General features: G+C 40.7%; 1 protein-coding gene across 1 annotated transcript; it reads left to right on the forward strand.

The window, feature by feature from the left end:
- The first annotated feature begins 120 nt into the window (after window positions 1-120).
- LOC113164796 (neutral cholesterol ester hydrolase 1-like) lies at window positions 121-7,430 on the forward strand. The gene is made up of 5 exons (XM_026364280.1): window positions 121-314; window positions 1,727-1,949; window positions 2,189-2,258; window positions 3,011-3,182; window positions 3,602-7,430. The coding sequence occupies exons 1-5, from the start codon at window positions 180-182 to the stop codon at window positions 4,220-4,222; spliced, it is 1,221 nt and encodes a 406-aa protein (XP_026220065.1). The 5' UTR covers window positions 121-179; the 3' UTR covers window positions 4,223-7,430.
- Window positions 7,431-11,344: the final 3,914 nt, after the last annotated feature.

The raw sequence follows: 11,344 nt of genomic DNA on the forward strand, positions 1-11,344 counted from the left end.
TATTTCAAAATAAAATAGCAGTTTCTGTAAGCCGTTGCCAACGACAAGAGAGAAAGAAGCCAACCCTCGCTTAAGGCTCTTATTTTGAAACCGAGGTTCACTCTCCGGTTTTGGCCGATCCCTGTCGGAGGGTAAGACCGTGTGAGCGGTAACCTCCAGGTAGGTTCCAGTTCCCAGCGATGAGGCTCCGTTTGATCGGAGCCGTGCTGCTGTCGGCGGCCGCCTACTACGTCTACCTGCCGTTACCGAGCGGCGTGAGCGAACCGTGGAAGCTGATGCTGCTGGACGCGCTGTTCCGGAGCTTCATGCAGGCGGTGAGAGATGCAGGAGAGCAGGACAGGTTGATGACGATGAGAGAAGACACAAGAGAGAAAAAGCAGAATTTTTAAAAAACGTCAACAGGGGATTAAAGTTTATTCTTAGAGCAGAGCTGAGTCATTTCAGGACAGAGTAAAGACACAAATGTCTCACTTCTACCTGTCAAACAGGAGAAGATGAGCACAGAGCTGGATGAGGGACAGGTGACTCAAATAGTAGATAATAATAATAATAATAATATATCACATTAGCAGAAATAAGAATAACACAGCACGGTACAAGGCAGAACTTTATACAATGTAATACACGAGGTGAAACAGAGTATGTAGCCTACATAATTATACAAATAATTACAGTAGATTTAACTAGAATAGAATAGAGTACTGTATACTATAGGTCTACATGGTACTGTGCCTACTACAGTCTACTATTGCGTTATATACTGTCATATAACATACTGCTATACTGTACATAGCTCTACCATAGGCTTCTATATTAAAGTCCACCAATCTTTACTCTGTTTTACTGCACACTACTGTTATATACTACTTTACATATTCTACATACACTGTACAACTCTACTTTATACTGCATCATACTGTACATGCAGTGTTATACCAGGTTACTGTTTACTGTACTATATCTCATAGTTAAATTGAATATACGATTATATATCATATTGTACTACACAGGGATATTACAACACTTTAAGAATAGAATATAATACTGAATGTACTATGTAATCCTGAACTAGACATTAGTTATACAGTATCATTAAATAGTTAACTAGCTCATGTATGGATTGAGAGGTCAGAGTAGAGTTTAGTACAACAACAAGCTAAAACAGAGCACAGTTAGATATTACATAAGAGCAGATCACATGTGGGTATTAGAGTCACAAAGTGTATCAAACATGACCAGGGTGACATGAAGATGACCTTTGACCCTGCTGCTGAACAAACTTTAATCTGTACCTTCCTGGTATGTGGTACTGGAGCTAGAACTTATATGTAACACGTTACGTTTAACTAAAGCTGCTCCTAAGCTCACCAAGCACATATATGCATTAATGCAGTGCAGCGAGTCAGTGCTTCAGACAGGTTTTCACGCCCTGCTGAGTTCTCTTTAGCACTGAAACTCATTCTCTTTGTTATTCCTCTGTGTTTTTCTTACAGTGTGAGAGAGAGGCTTCACACACAGGTTTCAGGGCAGAAACGTAAAAGAGCAAAACATTATTTCTAAAATTTATTACTAACGCGTTTGTGCTCTGGTTGTCTTCAGGTTAAGTGGGTGGCATTGGACTATAAGTTTCAGTTGTTCTATTTTTAATAAAAACATTATTACAATGCATAAGACACCTGTACTAACACTATAATCATAGTGTGTTTGTGTGTGCTTGTGTTTCCAGAGTGATGTGGCTCATGCTTTGGGCCTCTGCCATCGTGTTCACCTGTTGAACCGGATGGTGTCCTGGGTGGAGGTCATTGAGGCTCACTCCTGCTCTGCCGTGCACGTTACTGACTCCACGCTGGGCGGTGTGCCTACCCGTGTCTTTCAGCCAAAGAAAGGGAAGAAGCTCAAAAGAGGAGTCATTTATTTCCACGGTGGAGGATGGGCGCTCGCCAGCGGACGTGAGTGCCGATCTTCAAATTTAAAACTGCAGAAAAGACTTAAATAAATGTTACTCCATAATATTAACTAAATATTACTCCATACAAGTTCCATTGTTATGGTTAAAAGAGCTTTCTCTAATCTAGATATATGATTAAACATTCAAATTAGAACGGAGAGTGTGTTTTGCGTCATGTTTCATCAGCGTGAGCAACAAATCTGAAAGATAATATTTACATGACTTTTACCTGCATTACAGGAATGCGATCTTATGACCTTCTTTGTCGCAAGATGGCGGAGGATCTGGATGCTGTCATCATGTCTGTGGAGTAAGTTCGATTCTATGAATTAAAGCAAATTAATTAATAATTAATTAAGCATTAAATTATTTGAAAGTGCATAATAACTGATAGTGTTGCTTAAAAAAAGACAATCTTTTAGTTTTTTCTTTCTGAAGCCACATGTAGACGGTCTCCTACTGATCAGATTTTCAATCAAAGACAATACTGTTTTGAGCAGACGTGTTGGTAAACAGAGGTTTGTTATTGCATATTTAATTAAATAATTATGTGTCATTCAAAAATTTGGGAATTAACCAATGTTAAATAAAATAAAGCAAAGCTTGAGCTACACTTGCTGGCTGAAAATAATAAAATTTTATTGGTATAGTGCCAAATCACAACAGAAGTCATCTTAAGGCACTTTACAGTGTTTAAGGTTTAAGACTGTACAACATATAACTGTAAAAAGAATTATATAGAAAATCCAACAACCCTACTTCAGCAGTTTCAGAAGAAACTTCCAGCAGAACCAGGCTCAGGGTGGGCGGCCATCTGCCGCAACCAGTTGGGGTGAGTGGAAAGAGGAGAGAGAAAAGAACAGCAGGGAACAAAAAACAACAACAACAAGCAGTGAATGGTTCTTCTAAAATAAACTTTCAAGGTTTTGAGCCTGTGTCACTTGTCACACCAACAAGCTGGGCTACTGTAGAGAGAAGCACCAACATTGGCTTGTTTTTTTGTGTTTTAAGGTATTATTTTATATAATTGTTTTGTTTTCTCACGATGTCGTTTTGCTATAGTTACCGTCTTGCTCCAGAGGCGGTGTTCCCAGATCAGTACCACGATGCATTAGCAGCATCGCGGGCCTTCCTGTCCCCTCAGGTCTTAGAGCGCTACAGCATTGACCCAGAGAGGGTATGTGTATCTGGAGACAGCGCTGGGGGAAACCTGGCTGCAGCTGTGGCACAGGAGGTAAACAAAACAAACACACCTGTCACTACACTACAGTACAAAAGTACTACAAAGGTCCGATGACTGCTAATACTGATATTATTATGTCGAAGCATTTTACTTTGTAGTTGCTCGTTTAGCTAGTTTGAACAATGTTATATACAATGAAATAAGTGAGTTTGGTTACTTAATGGTTAAAAACCACTACTTTAGTCTTTGACAAAGTGAGTTTGTTATCAATGTTTTTTATGAAAACATGACAGAATTGTAATAGTAAACTCTTAATTCGAAAAGAAGCTATTAAATACTCAAAGATAAATGATAAAGTCAAAAGTACAATATCTCCCTTATAAATGTGGTGGACTATATAGAGAGCAGAAGTACCTTAAATTTGTACTCAAGGACAGTAGTTGAGTACTAAAACCTGACTGTGTCCACAGCTCAGCTCAGATGACACACTCGCAGTGAAGTTCAAGGTGCAGGCGTTGATCTACCCGGTGCTGCAGGCTCTCGACTTCTACACGCCATCCTACCAGCAGAACCAGGCTGTGCCCATCCTCTACAGGCCTATCATGGTTCGGTTTTGGCTGCAGTACCTGGGTGCTGACTCCTCCCTGGAGCCCCTCCTGTTAGCTAACAACCACAGCTCCCTCGACGAGCCGGCCATCAGCGCTAAGACCCGCTCCAAGCTGGACTGGACCACTTTGCTTCCAGGTGAGCGCAAGAAGCACTTCCAGCCTATTATTAAAGAAACTGGCTCACCAGGGGTGGTGAGCAAGGTGCCGGCGCTGATGGATGTGAGGGCGGCACCACTGCTGGCGGAGCAGAGGGTTCTGAGTAGGACGCCTAAAGCATACGTGATGACCTGTGAGTTTGATGTGCTGAGGGATGATGGGTTGATGTACGCCAGGCACCTGCAGGATGCTGGTGTCACAGTGACCAGTGATCACTATGAGGATGGTTTTCATGGCTGTATGGTGTTCGCATTCCTGCCAATGATGTCTAGTGTTGGACAGAGGAGCATGACCAACTACATCCGCTGGCTGGACCAGAATCTGTAGGCACACTGCTCCAAATCCTTTTGAGCCAGGATCTGTAGGGGAACCAAAAATGTGCTGGAGCAGAAGTGTGGTACTTAGAAGGCCTTGTTGGGCAGAGAGGCACATCTCTGGTGATCACAAATGCAATCCATGCAAGAGCAAAATAAAAAACATCAGGCAGTCGCCGCATGTCCTGAGCAAAACACCAGACGAGACAAAACATCAACTGCCGTGTTTCTGCATATGTCACTGTCATTTTATGTTGAGATTCAAAAAGCTGCTGCGCTGCACGGAATTCAGTTTTTTAATTCTAAGACCTTATGGGTCTTTCTTCAGTGTGAACAAACTGTACTACACCTCAGGTATTTCTGCCCACACAATGAAACAGTTCAGGGAGTGGTTCCCCTAAAATAAATGTGATTTTCTAGGTTTGTGATTGACAAGTGGCTGCAGTGGCAGCACTTTAGTTCACATCTTTCTTCCTGAACGATTAAAAAGTAATTTTAATTTTAATTAAATAATAGTAATAGTGTTAATATCATGGTAATTAAAGCAGCAGTGGTGACAAAATCCTTTAGTCTCCCATCAAAACCGTTGATGACCTGTCACTGACCTTTTACATTCTGATAAACTGCTCAAGCGATTTATATACATCCTTAATTTTTGTGGATGTGTATTAGTACAGCCAAGTAGTCGCATCACACTCATAGACATATACACTGTAGGTGAAGGAATATAATGCAAAAGAGCACAAATCATCCTCACTGAGCCCTAAAACCAAATAATTTCCAATTAGGTAACCAAAGAAGATGATGCTCTCACACATTCAGGCTGTAAATTCAGTGCAACCTTTTCAAGAATGACAGGATATTAAAATCTCATTGTTTCCAAGAGGCTAAGAACGCAGGGATTTACGTAAAGCTGATTAGCTGTACTGTGACTGTATCTTTGCAAAATTAATGAGTATCAATTAACAAACTATAAGAAGCAACTACGGGTGTAACGATTCTCCAAATACTGGTTAAATAATGATTTAGTTCAGACCTCATTTTATTGTTTAGGTTTGAAGTCACAAATAACTTAAAACACCAATAAACACTATTGATCTCTGAGTGCTTTTGAAAGATGGATGACCTACACTCTGTACTGTCCCTGAATGCCTCACACAGTGCCCCAGGGCTGCTGCTGACAGACAGCTCATGCTGAACCTCCTGTGTAGAGAGTTACTTTCTCTGCACAAATCGTCAAGTCAAGAACCGAGGAAATAAACATTTTACTGGATACTGTTTATAATTTACAGGCGTCAGGGAGCAGATGTTAATATGTGCGGCACTCGTGGAACTTCCAGGAAAGGGGGGGAGTCTATGATAGGATAGCTGTGGAGTGGGGACACAAACTCGTATCGCATTTTCAGTCTCAGCTTCCCCTAGAAGAAACATGTAAAACACACAGTAATAAAACCGTCACTGATACAGTATTTAAACCATTAGATGCTCAACAGCTGTGCTGTGGCCAACAGTGTCTCTCATTTTATTTTTAAATTCCTGCTGGATCAATGTCAGTGGTCTCTGGTGGATGAACTATTGTTTGTGATGGTTATAACCAATCTTTAGTATCATAACGTAAAAGCTGATAAAAAAAAAGCAGAACATTATTAGGCTGGAATATGTTGTTTAACCAGCTCCTAAACACACAAGTTTTAGAGCCTCAAAGTCACTCAGAAATTATCAGCAGCTTTCATTCTTCCAGGATGTTCTGGGACACTGAAACAGGCCAGTCGAGGCTACAGTGTGTGTGAGTGTGTGTCTGGTAGAAGTATGCCAGAGGTCACAGCTGTGTGTACTGGGTTGTGCAATTTTGAGTGTCTGAACGCACGCATCCCTCCCTCACTGTAACGCCACTCTCTGATGACCACTGTACTGTCGGGCCGTTGCAATAATGATGACGATAGCTGTGAAATTTATGCAAGAATTACTCTGAGAGGCTAGACGTCCCAAATGGACGCTCACGTTCGACTCCCCCACTGCACAGAACTGACCCAGAACTAAAGTAATGAACTGACGACAGCGGGCGTCCGACAGTGCAACACTGACTATCAGCTGGCTGCAGCTTCCTCTCTCTTCTTAAAGTGAAATGATCCCACACAGCCTAGGAGCATGAATTATGCATTAGGACACAGATTTTTTATGTTTAAGCACTGTAATCTTAATGTGAAATGTGAAATCATATATTAAATAGTTAATGGCTGAGTATAAATAAGGTTTTAATGTAAGTGGGGTTGTTTGAGCCAAGCAAACACACAAACTGGCCCCCGGTGTACTCCTGCAGCAACAATAAAATATCTGACTGCTGTGACAACTCTAGTGGTACATAGGGAGGGTTTCTTATGTTATTTATGTTGTTTTTTGTTATTATATTCTGTATGTGTGTTATCGTGTGTTTGTTTGTTGTTGTTTTTTGGTCAGTGCATCAATACGTGAAAACCATTCCTGTGTTTTTATTTGTTATTACGAGGAGAAGAGGTGATGCACAGCTGCACCTGTAGAGGGCTCTGGTGGCCATATTGGAGGTCCTCTGCTTATAACAGCATTTTTGATATTTGAGAGGAAGCTGCAGCTAAAGAGAAGCAGTTTATGTAGTCACAGTAAGCTAAGCTAAACAGAAACAGAGGAAATATGATCACACTACCTGCTTTTACTACCTACATAATTGCTTCTGCAACGATAATTAGAATGAATAACATTGTTTTCTGCAGATAGAACAGTGTTTAGATTTTTGATTAAAAAAAATTTTAGAAGGCGTAAACGTTGTTTGGTCTGTAAAACATTATATAGTTTTTATTTTGCTGGAGACAACCTGGCATGTAGGAGAGTGAATTCACGTCACCACCGCCTGACGATTAAAATGACACCAGATGCTGCTGTTTGGTGGTTAGTGTCACAGCTGCAGCACTGACTCATAATCACAGCAACTACATTCCTCTATTTCAAAGTTAGCAATTCATTTAAAGGGATTTATGGAAGATATTCACAATTTACTCATTTCTGATTTATTTATGGAGAAAATGATCATAATGATTATACATCCTACTGATTTTTTTTTCTTGTTTGCAAACTCACCATTCACACCCATTTATTAATTTTTAATAAAGACACTAAATAAAACATCGGGCAAAAGTGTGTTATTTTATTATAATAACAACAAATGTTAAGCTGTGCACCTCTCTGATTATGACCTCACAAATTTAATTTAGTTTGATTTAAAATATATTTTTATCTTATTGAATGGCTTTTTTTTAAATTGGTCATATTTATGAGTTTCAATAAAATGAATTACATAAAAATGCTTTTTGAATAGTTATTTAGTTATTATGTTTACTAAAGTTATGATACTATATTATTAAATGTGCAGTAATCACAACTACACAGCTCATTTACAATTAAGTAGTTTCAAAATAAAAGTCTTGTACTGGAGATGGCGCCAAATCCTCCTCCTGGCTATCAGCTGTTGTAAATCTGTGCACTCATCATTTATCAATAAATCAGATGTTTTTTATTACTTCTTGTTTTTATCCCACAGATTTAACGGTGTCATTAAATTTAAGAGTTGCTCTGTGATTAATTTACACGTTTTCTTCAGCCTTAGATTTTCCATCTTTATTGACAGACGTCAGATGTTTTTTATATTTGTGTTAAAGTATTTTTTTCTCTTTTCGAGCCGAGAGCAGCTGTGATAAAGCAAAGCAATTTCCCCTGGCTGGGATTAATCAACTCTTGAATCTTTTTCCAAGTCCTTGGATCCAGAGTTTGGGTCTGTTGTCCTGTGTGTTATTGGACAATAATAAAAACACGTCCAGGGCGACTCTCCCCAAGTGTCACGTCCAATAAACTGGTTTTTCTTTCAGCTCTATTTCCTCACCCTCTCACTGGATTACACAGAAACCTTTTGGCCTTCTGGGTTCATCCTTCTCATCATCCTTTTCTCCTTCTCACAAACACTTGTTCTTCAAGTCAAAGCCTGCAAAAACAAAAGCCAAACCCAACAGATTGCGTGACACAGAATGCAACATGCCAGTCGAATCTTGTGATCAGAGATGGTAGCAGGAACACGCTTCTCCTGACAGACAGGTCTCTGTGTTTGTTTGCGTGCCATTAGTAGGCAGGCCGGCATCTGGAGCGCCACAGGGCACGCTCAGTGTTTGTCTGCTCACATCTAACACACTTGATTAGTGTGCGATTGCCCATCAGGACTTGATTACCCAAAACTCCCTCTCTCTCTGTGTGTGTGTGTGTGTGTGTGTGTGTGTGTGTGGTGGCTCAGTGAAGCAACAGTCAGCTTGCAATACTGCAGTCTGCTGCCAAACAGGCCGCACGTGTGAGTGCAAGTTCTGCATGGATATTCACTCAGTCATTGTTTTTTCATGACCACTTAATCCCATTCAGAGTCTCAGTGGAGCTTAGCGCCTATCCCAGCATGCACTTGCTCAATAGATCAGACGCTTGATCCTCAAATAGGAAGAAGTCATAACAGACACTGCAGGTCTCATTTCACAGAGAGAAGAGAAACACTGATTTCTTTTGCTTGAATTTAAAGGAAACATCTGGTTTATCTTTTGCTGCCGTGATCTGTTCTTCAGTGGAGCGTCCACAGGTTCCTATTTATCTCATCAGCTGTGCCCCCAGTGTGTAATACATTTAAACACGTAAAGCTACAGGACTAAATCAGGCGTTCATACAACAGGGCAGCATACATACTCAGAAATGCAGGATTTATCCATGTGTTGTTGACCAACAATGCAAAACACAGGAGAAAAAGAGGAGCTGCTCCCAGCTGCAGAAGTCACGGTGACAAGAGCAAAATCTCAGAAAGTAAAACAAACACTGAATTGCTGGAGAAACATTTGTGTATCAGATGTAATCAGCAGGTTGATTGATGTCCACTTCACATGTATTTATGTATTTACTGCTAATAATAAAACATGTTAAAGGCATTTTGATGTTGAAATCAGATATAAAGTTCTCATGAGGTTTCTTCTCGGTTGTACCCCAGATGTGATGACGGCTACACGTACAGATTGGTTTATATGCACTGGTTGTACAAATAAATGTTTCTACATCTAACCTTTTGACCAGTTTGCCTTCAGCTGTCCTTAACCTTCCTATCAAAACCAATTATCTTTACATTTTGCATTTCTTATGGTGATGAAACAACGCTGAAGTGAGGTCAAAGTTGTTACAGTGCAGAGAGTAGGGATTTTCACAAGGAACACTGTCATTTGTTTTCTATTTCCTACAATAGAACCATGACCATGACGTTTTCCTAACCTTTATCAACATCAATAAGCATCACAGGTGTCTTCACACTAAGACAGGAGACAGGAGGAGATAAGGAAGGAAGCAATCACCACGCAAGGTCAAGGTAGAGGCTGCAAGACCACATTCAAACAGTTTGATATAATAAGTTTAATCTCTGTGGCTCTGTAGCCTGTCTCCCTGCATTTGGCTGCAAGAGGAAAATTGTGGCCAGATTGAACAGGAAAGATCCCAGATTACGGTTCAGCAATTTCAAGACACACATAGCAGAAAAAGAGCCCATTTTTGGAAGAGACATAAAAACTGAGTGGGTTTAAAATGCATGTTTGGGCAGATGGATTAAAACTAGAGCTTTTTTTATTAGCTCCACTGACACTTAAGTTAAAACTTGCCAGTTTCAACTTAAGTTGACGTGTACCTATTTTGCAACCCCTAAATAAACGTGTGTGTAATAAAAAAAATTCCAAAGGCTGACTCCTCATGGGAGTACTGTCTGATTTATGGAGCATTAAACAAAACATAGTTAAAGTGCTTTGTGTAGTGAGCAGTGTCGACTGGATTTGACAGGTACCTGAATGTGACAGAATATCAAGAAAGAAGGAGCCCAAACAGCTCATATGTGTCCCCAGAGCCTCATTTTAGTCAAATCTATCGGAGTCTCTGAGTCTCAGTTGGAGACATTTCCGTGCAGCACAGAGGGGAATAAAAAACACACATGCAGCTTTTCACTGTTCTCGAAGCATCAGCCGTGAATGTGGCTCATACGAGAAGACACGAGACGCTCTGAGCACTAGGGTGAACATCTATTTAGTACATGTAAGTCTGTATGTGACCCTGGGAGGCCTGACTTCCTCCCTGCCCTCTGGTGCTGCTTGTTAATCACCGGGCGCCGAGATGATCATTTCTAAAGAAAACAGAGCTGCCAGGAGCGAAAACAAACCGGTGAGAATGTGAAAGGAAAGCCGGAGCGGTGGGGAATTCATGAGGGAGAATGTTATCGCTGCGACTAAAGGTCATATTGTTCACTCCTTCCTGACAGGCAGAGAGAGAGAGAGAGAAGGGAGTGTAAAGCAATTTGGAAAGAAGTGGAGGGAGGGTGAAGCTGCAGAGGAAGAGAGAGAGAGAGAGGGAGGACAGAGAAAGATTGGTAGGGAGGAAGAGAAAACCACAATGTGGGCCTTTAACTGCACAAGGACACATTCTGTGTGTTACACACACACAAAGATACAGAAACAAATGACTTAAACCACTCGGCCTCAAGTTTGTGGACACCTGAACATAGCAGCGGGTTTTAATGTGCAGCTCTAACGGCCTCCACTCTTCTGGATTCACACAATCCTGACCGCTGCATATTACTGCAACTTTGACCTGTCACGTTAAATCCTCCTCAACGTTTAGCACTTCTCTTTCTACACTTGTGCCAGCAGACTTCGATTCAAGTATTGCTAAATGCAGACTGGTGCACTTAATTATGCTCCATCGTGTTTGCAGACTTGTTTGCCATGAATCGTCCCTTCTGGGATAAATAAAGCTTCTGAATTGAATTGAAAGAAGTATTAAGAACAATGTGCTTTTCTGAGGGGCGTATGTGTAACCACGTTAATCCAGTGAGAGCAGCAGTGACAAAAACAAAACATTTTCTTTCACTATGGAACGAAGGGGAGTTGCTGAAACTGTGCTAGCTGTCTACTGCACAATAGAAACATCAGAAACCACTCCCTGACATGATTCATTTTTCATTTGTATTAATATTAACATTTCAAGCTGCTCGTGAGTTTCCCATATCAGAATTACCCCTGACAATAACAGCTCCGTATTCACAGTTTACATC

This window comes from Anabas testudineus, chromosome 2 (genome assembly GCF_900324465.2).
Source record: "Anabas testudineus chromosome 2, fAnaTes1.2, whole genome shotgun sequence".
Classification (NCBI taxonomy): Eukaryota; Metazoa; Chordata; class Actinopteri; order Anabantiformes; family Anabantidae; genus Anabas; species Anabas testudineus.